At 39.7% G+C, this 18327-nt stretch overlaps 1 protein-coding gene across 1 annotated transcript in view; it reads right to left on the reverse strand.

The window, feature by feature from the left end:
* BICD2 (BICD cargo adaptor 2) overlaps positions 1 to 18327 on the reverse strand; it is a 46166-nt gene that overhangs the window by 10646 nt on the left and 17193 nt on the right. Inside the window, exons 3-6 of the mRNA XM_009282573.2 lie at positions 13582 to 13734; positions 10726 to 11178; positions 8731 to 9750; positions 7441 to 7592 (exon numbers count right to left, since the gene is read on the reverse strand). Of these exons, the coding sequence (XP_009280848.2) occupies positions 7441 to 7592; positions 8731 to 9750; positions 10726 to 11178; positions 13582 to 13734 (1778 nt within the window). The remainder of the gene's footprint in view (positions 1 to 7440; positions 7593 to 8730; positions 9751 to 10725; positions 11179 to 13581; positions 13735 to 18327) is intronic.

Consider the following 18327-nt stretch of genomic DNA (forward strand, 5'->3'; position numbering starts at 1 on the left):
ACTGTGCTGATCCAAACTCCAGTAACATGTTCTTCAAGAATCCCCGAAGAACAAAATAAAGCACAAATCCTGAAGAAGGCAGAAGAAAGAACAGCCCAGATTTAGGCGGTTTAGGATTATAGATAAGCAAGTTCAAAGGAGTATCTAGGGAAACCTTAGCCAATTGGTAATTTGTAATTACTTCCTCAATACCTTGCACTGAAAACTCATCTGAGTTGTATATTTGAAAGGAATAAATGCTGTGGCCTTTATTTGTATAAGTCATTGTGATTTTCACTAAGAACAGAGAATAGTTTATAACCAGCTATAGTTTTCCAGAATGTTTATAATCAGCTATGTGTAATCAATGTCCATTAGTAAGAGCTATTAAAGAAAGTAATCAGACCACAAATCTCTCTTGTAGTTTGAAACATATGGGAAGAATTATCTCCTGCACTGAGAGGGAACAATCAGACCCACATTGCTGGACACCACAGCTCTTCTAAATTTCCACCGATAAAAACTCTCAAGGAGAGATCATAAACTTCTATGGCAAATTCCCTCCTCCTAGAATTCAAAATAAAAAACTCCTTTCTTTTTTATATTTAAAGGCTGAATTAACAATCCTATGCCACTAGATTAGAAGTAATTTTAAAGCTATTGCACAGATTTTTTCCGATCTTCACCGAAGGGGGTAGCAAGGGGTGGAGGATCTAATCCCGGACCCTCCATCCCTCTTACCCTATACCACTGAAGCTGTGTACATGTTTTGTTTTTTTACAGACTATGAGCACTGACACTTCCTATTAATATCCAAATGAAACCAAGACTTGCCTATCCAAAAGACTATGGATACAAATAACTGCTGCTGCAGTAGTCTCCCATATAAGGTATTTTGAAGTAACGCACTTTCCATTTTGATTAAAAACAAAAGGGCAGACAAGCTACATAACAAGAGCCGGCACTGTCTTTACTCTGAATATTTCTACGGCAGCACTATTATATCACAGGAACACCTCCTGTGTTTTACTCTCCTTAACAGTAGGCAGTCAAACAAAGCACCAAGGCACACAGGAATTAGTGGTGTGGACACAGCTACTTCAAGAAATATCTGGGAGAAGGCTGCAAACTCATTGTTGCAACCCAGCTCCAGGGTCTATCTACAAGGGGCACCTTCACCAAGGTTGTGTCTCAACCTATACAGCATTACTTGTAGCAGGCAGTTTAATTGACAGACATATTTAAAGTCTAGAGCAGGCGTATCAGTGTTATAAATACGACTAGGCCGAAGACATCGCTCCTGTCTTTTTGTAGCATGCCTATAAGACAGTCAAATGCCTTTGTCCTGCCTGGATGTCTCCTTACTTTCTCGTGGGTGCTGGCGGCCCAGACATTTTTCTCTCCAGACATCATTCATCACCTCCAGATCTAGCACCAGGAATAGGAGGCAAATGCTGTTACTCCCGTCTGGGAATCCCATTCTGAAAATTTTCAGAGTCACATTTTCTGCGTCTGGCTCCTCTGAGCATTTATCTCATGGGATATTTTTAGAGAAGTTGAATACTTCTACTGTGTGGAGTCCAGTATGAAGACCCTTTAGCTATAATTCTCAATCCGTAAGGACTGCGCTGTTCTCTGCATGAATTTAAACTCCTTTATATTCTGCAGGCCTTTGATGTCCACGAACACAAGAATATTTTCCCAAATGCTTTGGATACTTGGAAAACTGACAGAGCTTGTATGATTCTGAACTGACATACGTATTCATTTGAAACACCTTTTCTCCATTAATGAACAACAGTTGGCTGCTAGTTTCTTGTGTGTAATCATGGTTTTGTTTCTTTATCACAAGCACGATCTTGTAATTTTAATCTCGTTACATGCCGTCAGTCTTTCCAGTATGTTCTAACACTTGCCACTCGTCCCCTTGCTGACTTGTTGCAGAGTTTGTCTCTCCCTTTATTTACAGTTTATGAAACACTGGAACATGGGGATAGCCATTATTTACATCTAGGCATATTTGTTTTCTGCTTTTCAAAGCCTTCTACTTCTGCTAGATTTCTTAATTACTGTTCTGTATTTTAGAGGGATGAGAAATGTCTGTTCTCTTACTATCCTTGCTTGTTCTGAGGCTCTGGAAAAGAAACCGAAAATACATGAGCAGCAAAGTTGAGAAACCCGTGTCTTTAATCAGAGGAGTGAAGATGGATCCTAAGTCACTTCTCAGAGCCAGTTTAAGTCTGTCAGGGTTTATTAGGACAAATGCAACTTCATATAATTGTTTGGTTTTGTTGCCTGACCCTGAGCAAATAAGCCAGTGAGGAGCCAGCTTGGCTGTTTTTAGCCTGCTTTACTCCATCCACCGCAAGAGTTTGGCTGTAACCTGTCACAGAGGAGGTACTTCTAGAGAGAAGAGATTATGGTGTCCTCCCATCAGTGCACGTAGTACTTCACATGCATGTCAAAGTGACAAGAAACTGGCAGGCTATATCAAAAGACAGAAAAACAGTAGAAAAATAACACAGGGAAGAGAAAGGGAAAAAACCATGTTGTACTTTCATTGTGTATGGTTTCTGCCATTTTCTATATTTAGTAGAATTTTTGGAAGGATGCTTACTCAAATTCCAGCAAGTCAAACTCAAGGAAAAGACTAGCATAACAAAATAAAAAAACCTTTGCTTTTTAAAATGCAAAATTGTGTTTAAACTCTCTTCTTGTCCAATCCATGACGAGCTTTTCTCAGTGCATTCTTTTCTTAGCCATGAAGTGATGGCCATACTGGCCTCCTGCTTGTCATCTAACCATCCTTTAAGGACTTTAACCTGAATTGCTGGTTGATGAATCCGTGTACCTGTGCTTCACTATCACATGCAGCGTACTCTGGAAATAGCACATTCAGAGGTGTTCTCCAAACAACTAGCAAAAACTTACAGCCTTCTCACCCCCTCCTTTCTTACTGAAAAGTTAAGCTAAACAAGCCTCAAGCTTAAATTGCAAGCTGGATTTTTCTCATGTTTTGACACAGTGTTTTTTCCCCCGTAATCACTTTTAAGAAACCTGAGCTCTAATGTGCTTGCAAGTTTGAATGACAAATTGCTTACAGGCAATCTAGAAACATCTCTTGACCTACAAGACTAGGAAACCGTGCTTCACTCTCACCCCAAATCATTAGAAAACAGGACATATTCACTTCAAGTTCCCTCACAACACTTGGGAGAAGCCCTTTGTCTAGCAAAGAAAGGAATCAGTCTTTCTTGACAATATTTTAGAGGAAGACGAATTCATTTATCTCAAATTTGCTACTACCCCCCCCCACTTAAATAGGGATTTCTATTGTTCTGTATAAAATCTTTCAATTTTCTTAACCTACTAAATGAGAGTTAAAAAATAAAAAATTAAGCCTACCATAAAATATTTTTGGAGGTTAAATATTTTTGCCAGGAAAAAACAGCAGCAGCTCCTGGCTCTGTGCTCCCTATGCGCCACTTTGAAGTGACCTGAATACCACCAGCAGTATCTACCTCTCGTCTGGGAACTCCTGTTCTCACTCACTGCTTTTTCCTTACTTGGTGCTGTTAACATAGGGCATTGGTCACATTAAACTCAATAAATACTCAACAAACCCTTTGAAAGTAGCCCTTCGATTCATATATACTTGAACAAAGACCTGAGTGAAATTAGTTAACTGCAAATATGTGCTCTTTGTACTTTTTTGTTACAGAGATGCAGTTAAAACTCAGAGACAGTACAAACTCTGAGAGTAAACACTGCATTTTAAAGACTTACTATGCCTTTTTGAAATTTCCATTGAATATTTTATTTGAAAACAAACTAGTTATTAATTTATACTGTCTAAGGCAAAAATTCTAACATGAGTGCTTTGTGTGAAGCCATATTTTCTTTTGTCGATTTGCAAGGATTTATTCTTTAAAATACAGAACATACCCACTCCAGATATCATTGTAGTTCAATGTCGCAAGTGTACTGTAAAAGTGACGGCTTTCTTTACAATGTTCAATCTCATCATGTGAATACAAGCTATTCTGTTTTAAATTCCTAAGTAAAGACATTCATAACCCCCTCAAAACAGTAACCACAGTAGTGCATTTTGTATGATGAATTTTGAGAAAGATTATTTTGGGAAATATTCTTTCAAACAGCTGCTCCAGAAAACAGGTAAAGTACAGGAGCCAGATGGTATCCATAAAGAGAAAGAAGTACCACTTCACATCTTGTAATAAAGCTGAAGGCTGCACCCTAATGAACGTTTGCTGCATCATCGTCAGGCTTTGTTTATTTACATTTCGCAGCACCCAAGCTGCCTGTTAGCAAGTACAAACCTACTTGACAAAGTAAAACAAAAAGATGATCAGTTTCCCTTCGGATTTTAAATGGAGAAGTGATTGCATCCTTTTTTTTCCTGGTGAAGAGAGAGTTTACTAATGAAACATCAAAATGTTTGGTTGTAATACAGTGATACATAAATAGCTATTACAGTCTACTTAAGCAGATAAATTCCATTTTCAGCTCTACAGGGCAGATTTTAATCTGGCTTCCAGTGCTTTCAGTGTTTGTACACACAACAGGGATATGTGTGTTGATTAACAAACCTGGACTTTAACAGGACAGCTACTGCATGTACGTCTATAGTACATTATGCATATCTTGATTTATTCCTTTGTACGACAGCTTAATTTTAGGCATACAGTGCTGCAGCAGTCCCTCAGTGCTGGAAGCTGTTAATCTGTGTTTTGCAAGCCTTCCTTTGTCTCTAGGCTGAGGTCTTATTGTATTTTCATTACTTATTAAAAATAGCTGGTAGTATTGTCAAATTAGTGGGATTAACCTACTTTAAAAAGGAAATTAGGTCAGTTACTATATTCATGCCCAGCCTTCAACTCTCATGTATTGTTACAGCTCTCTTGAATCCTACAAAATGGGTGGTTTCCTGTGGAAAATACGGATCTCTGTGCAGCAGTCTGCTTCATCCCACACTCAAACGCAACACCGAAACAAACATGGTGGGGTAAAGGCCCCATCACTTGTTATTAGTCTCTGCTGATACAAACCTCTTGGTCAGAGAACCACGACTTACTGTAGACTGTTAAGAGATGCTCCATTAGCAGGTTGTTTGCGACGGTGAAGACAAATTGGGCTGTTACATACTTCTGATATTTGAAACACACCTGAAAATCAGACTCCAAAACAGTTTTTGAGGTTATCTTCACCAAAGCACCTAGGAACACCCCTTCCAAACCTACCTTACCTGAAACAGAGACTTAGATGAAACAACCACTGACAGAAGAATGCACTCAGCCAACCACCAAGCTGCTAATCCTCTCTGACCAGAGATCAGACAGGGAAGGGGGGATAGCACTCTACCTGCAGTAATAGGTCTTGAAAGCTATTGAGGCATCTGAAACACCAGGCACGCTGGGAGAAAGAAGCAATTCTTCATGCTCTGTGCAACTGCACTATCTCAGGCTAGATGCAAAATACAAGGCCCAGCTGCTTATCTGCCATGCAATGATCAGGAATGCAAGTGCTCACAAGACAAAAGGCTCAGCGGACCACATCTCCACTCACTCCATCCTCAGCTTTGAGTCCTCCTTTGCTCTTGGCCCCTTATTTTTTTCACTACAGTTACTCAGTAAAGCATAAATTCAGAAATTATAATTGTTCATTTAGGCAGGGGAGTCTGTTGTCCATCCCCGAACAGATCTCGCTCCTGCCTCTCATCACCCACAACTCCCCGTGAGAGCTCCAGGATAGAGTTCTTAAGCCTGCTGCTTTCAGAAAAACTTTTATTCTGCTTCCAGTTTCCCCATGCCAAGGAATCTTCATTATTGTCTTCCCAGTAAAAGGACAAGATTGACCTCTAGATAATACACCAAGAGAAAGGCAGAGAGAGAACTACCCCTCTGGCATTTACAATTCTTCCTCTCCAAACCAGTTCACAGTCACTCTCTCACTAGGGCAGAAAAATTGACATGTAGGGAGAACATACTGCAGTTATATGTAATTTAGACAGCTAGCTTTCTGCATCTAGGAAAAATAACTGAAAGTTAACAGTATGCTTTTTCTCTTTCCTCTCAGCTTCAAGCTGATCTACAACTAACAAAGAGATTGCAATTTCTGCATATTAATTACATGCCAAAAAAGGAGAGAGAGTGGAAAGAAAGTACAGCAAATCCAGCCTGTACAGGGCATTCCTTTCTCTAGCATAATGAGCTGCCACAATTCAACCTTTAGCATTCCTGGGTATCCATTTCTCCTTTCCATGCTTACCCACATGCATAGATACTGCTGAGAAAGGCTGAATCACCAGGAAGCCTAAGATTACTCAAGAAACATGACAGCTGCTGCAGAACCACCCCCACAAAAGACCATACAGAAAAGCCTCAGGAATCCTCATAAGCACCCTCATGATTCCTTACTATGGTACTTTTTAGCAGATGACAGAAAGAAAACCTTTTCGGTTGTGGGTTTTTGTTTGTTTGGTTGGTTTTTAAAGTGTCCAGAGAAGGCAGAGAATGAAGCAGCAGACAGCACATACAGACTCTCCCATCCCCTTGGGTTAGCTTAAAAGCAAGTGTCTAGGTTACATTAAACAGCACCCTTTACAGTCTCTCTTCTCCATCTTCTTTAGACAATGCATGGAATACGCAGGCAAATGAACATTGCCAGGGATATGCCTGTGAATCCCACCAAGCTGGGACTGGCAACTTTTAGATAAAGCTTTTTCTTTTCCTGTTTTCCAGGATCATCTCCGCACAGGAGCCAACTGAACATTCCTCAGCTGTGAAGCAGATCTGGATTTTGTAGCATGATGTTGTTGCCTCAACATTCCCCAAAAGAAACACGTAGACTTGAAGAAATCAATAACAGTAGCAGTAAGCAACATGCAGATCAAAATAGCATTTATCACTTCTACAGCAGGTGACGTGTCAGCAGGTGTTTTTTGTCTGTTAACACCACAAAGCACAACTAAGAAGCAGAAGCAAGTCCAAAGACATATGCAACCCAAATCAGCTCACGCAGGTAAATGAAATGACAGAGATGCCAACTGCAGGATGGACAACCTAAGAATAGGAAGATGTTTGCAACATCTTTACTTTTTTCTGGATCATTACAGGTCAAGCAGAATGACGTTCATAAACGCTCATTTTCCATTGTTAAATGTCACTCCTTCTCAGAGTTAATGGCTTCAAGAACCAGGGATAATCTCGCACCCAAATTAAATAAATACCACCACAACAACTTCTTGTTTTGTAGCAACATACTATATCCCTGGCATTTTCCTCATCAATAGGAACATATCGCAGACAAACACTGTAAGCAACGAACTTGGAAAAAGGCACCCCACCCCGCCACTCTCTGCACGGGTAGGTGGGCAGGATGTTCAGCTCTTCCCCCAAACAAGCAAGGAATGACATTTTGCAGAGTTCATATGTTCTTTACCTTGTAGCAAACATTGCTCTCAGGGAAGAGAAGGTAGCAGCGTCTTCTTTCAAAGCCTTCAGCTCATTTCGCAGCTTCATCATTGTCTCCGTAACCATAGCTTTCTCATTTTCATACTTGCTTTTTAAGTTGGCAAGGGCTACCTCTGCAGTCTATTGTTTACCAAGAAGAACAGAAATGTACTAGAGTTAATGAAACTCTTCACAAAGTGGCTGGCTAAGAGATTCCTAATCACTATTCACATAATGAAACATTTACTTTGCACTGGAATGTTAAACTTCTGGTCAACTTTTCTTGTACAGATTAAATAAAATTTCATTTTTGAACACTGGAAACGACATATGGGTCTCCTACTCCCATTAACCACGCAGCAGCATCTAGGAAGTTACAGAATATACGTTTAGTGACCCCTATCCCCAACTACTAAAAGAAATTAAACTTTACATACTTCAACACAAAGAACAAAGAAAGTCTATTTAGTATCTCCATATTTAAACGCATTCATCAATCACTTGCACAGTTCTCTAACCCTTAGAGCATTTTGTCTATCTTATATTTTGGGACACCTTTATTAAAATACGCAAAAGAAAACTGAAAGTATGTATATACTTCTTAAACAACACTTTACTATTTTTTTTTGACAACTTCAATGTGCATTACTTTAACGTTAGAGGAGACAATGAAGAATGTCACATGGTGTCTTAATGGCAGGGGTTTTTTTTTACTGCACTGCTAATATGTTTCTTAATGGCAGTTATTTTCATCTACTGCACTGCTAATATGTATCAAATGACACAGCCCAATCCCCAAAGACTAGCTTTACCTTTCACCCCTGTTATTTTGACCATGTTCTTCTATCACATCCTCATCTTGAAAGGCTTTCTTTTATTTTGAAATTTGAGAGAGAAGAGTACATAAGTTTAACAACTCTTTTAAGTGTAACTACTTAGAATTCTTTCAAGTAGAAAATAAGATTTACCTCTTCATTTTAGGTGTCTTACATTAAATATAATCTGATATAATTCAGACAGGCAGTAGATTGAGGCTACCTTAAGCTTAATAAAATGTCTCATGAGTATGTGACAAGCAAGAGTCAGTGCTCAGCTTTACAGTAAGACAGCTGTGTGCCTCTAATGAAACAGCCTGCCTCAGCCTTCTACCAAACAAATACCAGCAACAAAAGCCCCACTGAGTTGAAGGTATGGCAGTATGACCTCAGAGATGAATTCTCTTGTGTTTATGACCTAATTCCCTGACACTATAACCTTCACATCTGTAAGACCTGGTTACCTGTTTGTTGGCCTTCAGCACAGTTCTCAGAGTTGCTATCTGTTCTCTCTTGGTGCTCAGCAAGGACTTCAGCTTCAGGATTTCTTCCATGAGAGCTTCCTTGTCTTTGTCCACCACTGGCCCAAGTTCTTGAGTGGCAACACGCTGCCTGGACAACTCAGTTGTTCTGTCCACAGCAGCTTGCAGGTGTTTGATCTGATCCCGGATTATAGCGATCAAGTTGTAAATGTTCATTGGTTCCTTCCGAGGATCCGACACAGGAGATGGCAGAGATGACACTGGAGATGGGCTGCTGTCACCACTTCCATTCTCTGCCTTTCCTAGCTCTATAGTTAACAGCCCTTTAGAAAGAAGAATGGGAGACCTTCTTCCCTTGGTCTCTGGACTACTGCGTCCGCCTTTACCTTCTTTGTAGTAATCCAGCATCACTCTGTTTGGAGTTTCATTGTTGCACATGCAGACATGGTGGTATAAATTGGCCAGTTCTTCACTGAAGGTGACTAGTTCATCTTGGGCCACACTGAGGCTGCCCTGTGTTTCTCCAGCAACATCGCTGACTTTCTTCAGCTCCTTCTCCAGTCTGGCCACCTGTTCTCTATCATGCCTACTGGATTTTTCTAGTGAGGTGATCTTTTCAGTGAGAGCTTGGCTCTCAGTCTCATATCTGCTCTTCTCTTCCTCATACTTAGACTCACATTCTTTGTATTTGGCCTTAAGATTTTTAAGCTCTTCTTTTAGGTCAGTAATCTCTGCCACAGCCACTTTGTACTTGCACTCCAGAATCTCTGGCCCATTGATGTCAACTTCATAATAGTCTCCATCTTCATGGCTGTCTCGGTCCTTCTCATTGTCAAGGGCAGACTGACGTTCCTTGCTGACCTGGAGCTTCTTCATTGCGTTCAGGTTTTCTGTGAGTCTGCCAACTTTCTCATGCTGCTCTGAGAGGGCCCCCCGTGTATTTTCCAGCTGTTTCTGAGATTCCTGTAGCGTTGTTAACAAGTTCACCTTTTCTCTTTCCATCTGAAATGCATGAACACAGACATCTATGTAACGGGAACTGTATCACTTAAATGGTTTTATTATAAGAGACAGCAACTTAGTCAAGGTCCGTACGGTTAGAGAAATCCGATCACTTGCACATTATGGAAAAGGCTATTTAATTTATTCTAAAACTATCTCAAGCACAGCGTTCCTTGCCAATTCTTTCTCATTTCCACTTCAAAATGCACTTTTTTTTTTTACGTTTCTTCCACAGCTGATGGTCTCATTGTGAAAACATCCTTTCAGCTGAAGCTAAGCTAAAGTTTATGTTATCTTGCAAATTATCAAGTAAATATTAGAAAACATGCAGCTAGTCTATGGTGGAAGCTTGGAGCTTCATGAAAGATTCAGAAATACTGAAACTTAAACTTTCTCATCTGAAAGTTGTCATTTTGAAAAAAATCCAGCAATTTTTTCCACAACAGCTTTTTCTTATAGAACACTTCAAAAATGCTTGACAAAATAACTTTAAAACATTTCTAGGCAACGCATATGTACCTTGTTTCAAACTCTCCAACCTCCCAAGAGCACTAATATAACACAGAAATGCTTGGTACTGATTAAAACTTCAAGTTCTTTGAACTAATTACAGAAAATAGTTACGGTGTACAAAACTCCTTTTCATGAAGAAGACTGGAGTAACTATCAATTTTTGAACAAAATACCATGTTTCTCACTAGTGACACGTACTGCACAGAAGATGCATTACAACTTTCCTCCAAACATAGAATATGACTACTAGCTTGTTTGCATTAAAAAAAAACAAACAAAAAAACCTATGGTTTTCCGCTGACAAACATTTAACATCCTCAAATTCTAAATCAATCAGAGCCTTTACAAATATAGTTCATACTGTATGGTGGCCACGTGAGATATTTAAAAGACTGAAATTACAACCCCAATAAACTCTAGCAGCTATTTGGAAGTACACAGTTGTTTAGGAAACCCATTTACCTGTACAAGCTGTTGTTTCAGCTTCTGGATTTCAGAAATGTTTAATTCACTCAAAAGATCTGAAACCAGACTTGGGGCTGGAGGGAAGCTTTCATTTTTCTTGGGCGTCGATGTACTATTCTTGCCATTGCTGAGTTTGCTGATGCAGTTTTGTTCAAATCCATTCATGATTTCATCATTATTGGGCTCTGTGGCTTCATCACTGAACTTTAGTCCATCCAAAGAGATGTTCAGGTGGCTGTTGTACATGGAGTCATTGATGTTCATGTAGTGCGAGAGCTCCTTACGAAGATTGTTCTTCTGCTCCCGCTCTGTCTTCAGCGTCTCTAAGGCCTCCTCAAGCTGGCGTTCGGAGATCTCCTTCAGCCGTATGGCATCTTCTAGCTGGCTGTTGAGAAATTCTGTTTCCTCTTCGAGCCTTTTGATTTCATGTTTCAGGCCTTCAAACTCCACCTGGAGATATACAAATGGAGGGGGAAAAAAAACCCTAATGAAAATGTCTGCCTGCAAGGCACCAAGTAATTTTAGTTTTGAATGTTTGATTTCACTAAATACGGTAAGAATAGAATAATTTTTTCAGTTCTGGAATCTAGTTTTGACACTATGACTGTAAACACTGCTTACATAATTTACCTTCACAGAGACCACGGAATAAAATTTCTAAGCAAACCGTTGAATGAGCTGATCTATTCCAGCTTAATTAAGACAGCTGGGAGATACAGCGTGTGATACAGAGGCATCACTAAACAGACTTTCCTAGCACATTATACAAACTCTTTCTCTATTTGAATAACAAATTCCCTGGCCAACCTCCCCACAAATTCAAGCTCAACATTTCCAAAACCCAGCATCGCAAAGCTGGGTTGGGATGCACCTAGCAATCAAACTCTGCTTTTACACATTCAAAATAAAATGTTTTATCATTTCTGTCATCATCATGTCAGCACATCTTGAGAGTGCTACAATTCAGACTCTACACTTCAAGCTCACAGTGCTGCTACATGAAATTTGATGGCATGCTGTAAGTTTTTACAGGTAAAATTGCTTGCTTTTTTTAAACCACTCTTGCACTGAAATTATGAACACCAACCATCAGTGTAGAATTTTGAAGGGGGGCGGGGGGGACGACCTTAAAGAATACCTTTTCCTTATCTCGAAAGAAAGGAAAACATAGCACATAATACATGTCTCTATTGATTTTTGCCAACTGCTAAAGGAATTTTAGACGCCAACATACACCAATCTGGTAGTGCTGAACCACGCCCGATTTAAAAACCAGGAACCAATCATGTTAATTCAGTTTTGCAAGTTAAGCCTGGGAAAACTTGATGGTTTCTTCTAGTTATGTCAGTGAGATAATTAAAGCTTAATAAAATTCATCAAGTAGGATTAGGACAAGGTAGAAAATGAAATAATCCATTGCCATGAAAAGAATTAGCTCTTGGTTCTATATAAATCCACCACGCTCAAATATTTAAGATTGCAGTCTATTTTCAAAGGTTCCAGAATACAAACACAGTAGTCAATAATTACTAGCAACTGACAAGATAGCATCTGAGGTTAAACTTGGCTTAGCCCAGAATGACAGCATTCTTGAATATTGTTATTTTAGAATGTGAACATGGAGCTGGGAACTTTCACTTGCTCCTCTGAATACAATGAATGAGACAAAAAAAAAAAGGTAGAAAACAAAAGTAACGAACTACATAGGTTGGATTTTACCAGATCACTATCTCTTCCAGTCTGCATCTAGAGCGTAATAGCCCCTTCATCCCTACCGCATGATGACAGGGCACCCAAACCAGCGTAACTAGACCAAATATATTCAGGTGAGAACAGGTCCAACCTGGAACCCCCTTTTGGGCACATCAGTGAGACCAAAGTGATAAACACTGACATGGAGTTTCACTTGGAGATAAATGAAATACATTCAATATCCCAAATACCTCACTTGGTAGGGTAGCTTTCATTCAGAACACCGAAGGAGATCTGAAGCAAATCCTAATAAGCTTTTGCTATGTGCTCACTACAACAGATGGTGTTAACACTACTGTTTTCTTCAAGGGCTTTTATTTCAGGAATATTATACCATTTTCTCAACTGAACCTTGAGTTTTATTTATACAATGAGACTGACAGGTACCTGAAGAATAAAAATAGCAACTCCCCAACTGATAGATGAAGATAAGTGAACCGTGCCAAAGACCACATCTAATCTAATTACCTCCGCAAGTGATACCTCGGGGAAATCCTTGAGTTGTTCCAAAAATGCAGTTTTCTAAAATTCTGAAAATAGCTGGAACTGTGCAATTAAATGTGACTTTTCAGATGAGCAGTCACACAGGTCTGACAGTATAGAGCAACTATAACAGTAGTCCATGTTTAATGAAAATAGCTAGAAGAGAGGAGGAGTACAAAACTGGAGAGATAGTGTAAGCACTAAGTAGCAATAAAAACATATGTTCAGAAATAGACCCAGTTACAGGTACTGTAGAAGAGGATGGGTGGATGGAGGGTATTGCAAAGAGACATTGAAAAACTAGTGTAGCAAAAAGACTAAACCAAGTAATAAAGCAGACTGGTAGAGACTTCACTTCCATCAGAGAGAGAAGGCAATGGAAGGACTTGGAGGTCAAAGTAGAAGCAATAAAGTCTTATGACTGTGTATAAACAGAGTCACAAAGGACTTAAACATTTTGGGACAATTCTTGGTACTAAAAGACAGAGCTTATAGTCTTAAAAGCAGTACAAAGATAGAAAAAAAAGTGGTTGGATGTTCAAACGAGACAGAGCCATGCTGTAACACAGGAATTAACTGGTGCTACCAAAGCAATGCTCACTGTTTTGAAAAACTTGCCTGATTTTGCTTCAGGACAGACACTTGTTTCTGGAGACAGATGTTTTCCTCTTCGAGCTCAGTGTAGTCTTGCAGCAAACGCGCTTCTCGGAATTTATATTCCTTAATATCATCTCGTAGACGGGCCCTTTGGATCTCCACGTTCTGATTGACCTGGAAAAAACAAACCAACCCCAAAATGATGGTAATCTGGTCAGCTACAATTAAATTTCAAAATTTTATCTTTCCTTATGTGCACTAATCAGTTAGATTCTATTAAAACAGAAACTCTCCCCCCCCAATGAAATTACAGAAAACCAAATCATTTACACAATAATTAGATTTTGTTTTCTTGCTTCGCTTACAAATTCTCACCCTTGACTCAAAGAAAAGTTAATGAGCAAGCAGGGAAAGCACCATTCACACCTATGTTGTCTCACTGGCTGTAAGCAACAGTCAAAAGTTTTCCAGACCAGAATTCAATGCCTGAATCTGCTAACACACTTAAACAAGAAGGGCCTTTTCACAAGAGAAAGACCAATTCAGATGACTCCAGATGTTCTTGTTTGGACATGTATTTGCTGCTGCTTTTCAACAGACCTCTTCTTTATGCCATTTTCTTTATGCCCAGTGCAATAATTTGGAAATATGTTCTAATGAATCCTTTTGGAGAGAGACACCAAGTTAAAGCTCAAATGAAATCCAAGATCCCAGGTAGAAAGAAATAGCACCTGTGGTTGACTTATAAAATGTGCCCTCCCCTCATCCCCAAGACTTATGCAAGACCTTAAAGAAAGAAATAAAAAAAAAAAAAAAAAAAAAAAAAAGACTGCTTTGCTCATCCCCAAGACTTATGCAAGACCTTAAAGAAAGACTTAAAAAAAAAAAAAAAAAATCACCATTATTGTTTCGGGATAGATAAGAAGTAAAAATCAATATATTGGTGTAGTATGATCTTTAGATCTTTCATGAATATACAGACACTTAAATAAATTGAGCTAGCACATATCCAGCTATGTGAATGGCTCACTGCAACTTACCTCTAGTTTTTCCAACATTATTTTCCTTCAAGCCACATCTTTAAAATACTTAATTAAAACAAAGTGAGAAATATGTTCTAAAGCATTAGTAGAAATATCTTCAGAGACAGGCAAATAGGCAATATAGTTGCCTATAAAAATAGTATCCAGATATTTTAGCAGCCATACCTGTGAAGTGACAGGATGGTTTTCCAAACAGTTCTAAATCAGCTCAAAACAAGCGCGAGCTCATGAAAGAGGCAGCCTAGCAATTCAGCTAGTTAGGTTATGGTATCTTATTTCTGTTTTCATCTATCCCACAGCCTAGCCAAGAAAGCTTCATCTTCTGGTATTCAAACTCAGATTCCCTTAGTGTTCTCCACTTCTGGTTAGAAACAAGAATGTCAGCAAAGAATAAAATACGGTCTCGGTCCTCTTGTGAGTGTACAGCAGGAATACACAGAAGTATACAACAGGTATAAACAGGCACCTACAGAAAGCTAAGAGATAAAGGAAACATTTGCTGCAGGAGCATATGCCAAGACTTGAATCTGGCACGTTCTGAACACAAACACAGAATCACTTGCAACTGTTAAGACCAATAAATTTAAATTATAGCTCCCTCACATGTCAGGGAGAGATTAGACTATATAAACTTGTCTGCTTATTTTTAGCAATGAAGAGAAGAGCACTACTTCCCAGCACACTGAGAAGCTGAAATAAACATTAATTGCTGAAACCAGACGCTACAGTACAACCATGCAAATGAAAAGTTACTACATCCCATATTTCATACCCAAGCAAGTGTTGGCTCTATCTTTGCACAAACCCAGGGCCACAGGGAAAGATGCGCCACAGGTAGCTGAAGGCTCCAGGCTGACATGAATTCACATCGTAACTTCCCCTTAACAACTGCAATGAAGACCTCTTGCCTTCAGCAGAAAGAGCCTCTAGCCAGATAATCCAAACTGTTTAACAGTTAGGATTGCAAAAGGCTCTTGCATCAAACCGTTTAATACAAATTAGGAGATCTTATCTGTAATTTTCCCCATTCCCGAGTAAATGAAATGCAATGGAAGACCTCCCACAAAGCTACTGGCTTCTCTCCCCACCATTCAGGTTGCTTTGCTCTTCTTCCTCCCTGGATGATCTAATCTTTGCAGAGGTCAATGCCTGGAGAAATCACTGGAACCGGTCTTTTTTGGAGAAAGAATGGTTTCTGTCCAATCCTGCCCGTTTAATTCAGAGCAACAGTAAGAGCTCATTATTTAATGTGAAAGTATTGTCATGCTCTGTCTAGCACAATAAAAATTACTCTATTTCAATGTGTACAGGAAGGCCAGATTTAAAAATAGCTCCCTTGTTTCCTGACCGGGGAAGGAAGATATAACCTAGATTTATTGGCTGTTTAGCAAGTTGTACATTCAGTTTGCTCTTAGCATTTTCTTGTCAAATAAACGTGCATGCTTGCAAGCTGCAAGGTTAAATCGGGTGCCATGCTATCTCATATAACTGACCAAATGGCAGGATTTTTTCTGCAGGAAACAGAAGCTACTACATCCTTCCTTGATCAGATTTTTCTATTACCCATACAGAAAGTGGTATTCATGTATTTTAAGACAGACACACATACATTGCACATGTTCTCATAGGTGTGTTTTACAATTCCTCAAGTCTATAGAAAAGGTGAGCTGACCTATGGATGAGTTTGAACCTTTCTGTGACTCCTGTTGCTTCAGTGGCTTAGTGGCTTCTTCCTTCCTCTTCTGCCCTGAGCAACCCCTGAGCACAGGGGAGAAGGGGGAGCTGGAACACAAGGGCATGCCAGGCTAGGCTCTCAGCTATATGAAAAGTCACACCTCCACCCAAAGCGAATCATATAGCACTTTAAAACATCATTACCACTGTGTGGGGAATTGATGGCCATAAAATCCCGTTAAGTGTTCATCTACCTGACAAAACCCCTCAACTTCTTAACCTAGAGAATATTCCCACTACGCAAAAGCCTCGGATCCATCCTGCCCAGGAAAAGACTGTGATCTGAAAGTGATTTTGCCTGATCTAAAGGCCATAGACCACCCTGCTCTTGCTGCCAGAGAGCTTGTCTTCAGTGTTTTCTTCCTCTCAGCTTTGCCTCAGAAGAGTTCTGCAAGGGGCCCCTCCGAGCAGCACCAGTGCTAGAAATAGCAGGGATTTCCTCAGGACCAGTTTGAATTCGCCCTTGCCTGCATGTCAAAAACACAACTACTGTCTTTCTTCACTGCCAAAAGCCTGCTCCTTAACACCTACTTTTCTAGTACACCCCAGCATATAAAGTTATGTCTAATTTGACCCTGAGAATTAAATTAATTGAGGGAAAAAAAAATCTCAGGTAGCTGATTCCCTCCTTTGTTTTGGGCACTGCACAGCCTGACCGGAGTTCAACCTCCAGGTCACCAGCCAGAGACTGATCTTGCCAGAGAAGCTGTGTCACTAGCATGGTTTCTGCTACCCTGAACTCCACCAGCCCATGAGGTCACGGGTCAGTTCGGGTTCCCCGCTGTAGTAAACATGCTCACACCTAGTTTTACATGTCATTATCATCATCAAGAGTCAAAACTTAGTTTTCCCAAATTTATTACTAATTCTAGGATTAGATTTAATGCTTCATGCAATAAATACTCTAGATATGATCATTCCCTCTTGTGTTCTTCATGGGAAGGATTCACAAAAAAGGGTGCAGACTCTTTGGAAGAAATACAGTGCAGTCAGAAAGGATGGCAACATACATATTCTCTTTCTGTGGGGAGAAGAAAATCATAGAATCATTTAGGTTGGAAAAGACCCTTAAGATCAAGTCCAACCGTTAACCTAACACTGCCCAGCCCACCAAAATAATCATAAAACATCATCTCTTAGACAATTTATTAAACATCAACATGAAAATTGGGAAGACTAATCCTCATTTACATAACTTAGCACCTCCTTCAGCATTTTTTTGAAGGAGGCACTTCAGCCACTGTTCTTCTGAGCACTGCCTTCACACTCACAGCTGTCACTCCAGAAGAACCATCCTCAAAGCTACATCACCTACCCCAGGTACCAATGGTGAAATTAAGAACTCAAAATATGGACCATAAAGCTTTTCTATGCGCAAAAAGAAAATTTCAAGTCAATCACGAGACATTAAGACAACTAAGAAGTTACATTATTTAGGCTACAAAGACCAGCAGTTGCAAGTTGTGTGTGAAATTCACAGCTGCCCATCTGATGGTAACTGTTTCCTTTGCGAGGACTGGGGTCCTGTGGCAAAGCACCACGTAACTGTGTAATGAAGGGCTGGGATATAAAATACTCCTAGAACAGAGTCAAATTAAGATTGCATAAGAAACCAAAAATAATCTTCCCCTAGTCCTCAAGTTATGGGCTCTTAAATTTTTTTTTTTTTGTATTATAGTTATAAAACAAAACACTAATATTTGGGAGAAAAAGAGACAGAAAAGTTCCATTAGATCCAACTGTTTACTATATATGAACAAAAGGTTTGGAAACCTGTACTTTCACTACTGCAATAAAGATCACCTGTGTGACAAGGCTGTTTGCAATCCCTGGCAATGGGCAAATGCTTTCAGGGTGGAGAGGCAGACCAGCCACCACGCATGGCCAGCAGCACCTCCTGACGATGGCCTTCTCTCTCTCATCTTCCTCAGTTGCGGGAGCTACAAGAGCTCCTTGTTTTTACCATTTTGCCCACTCTGTTCTTACAGTA

This window comes from Aptenodytes forsteri, unplaced genomic scaffold (assembly GCF_000699145.1).
Source record: "Aptenodytes forsteri isolate BGI_AS27 unplaced genomic scaffold, ASM69914v1 Scaffold438, whole genome shotgun sequence".
NCBI classification, from domain to species: domain Eukaryota; kingdom Metazoa; phylum Chordata; class Aves; order Sphenisciformes; family Spheniscidae; genus Aptenodytes; species Aptenodytes forsteri.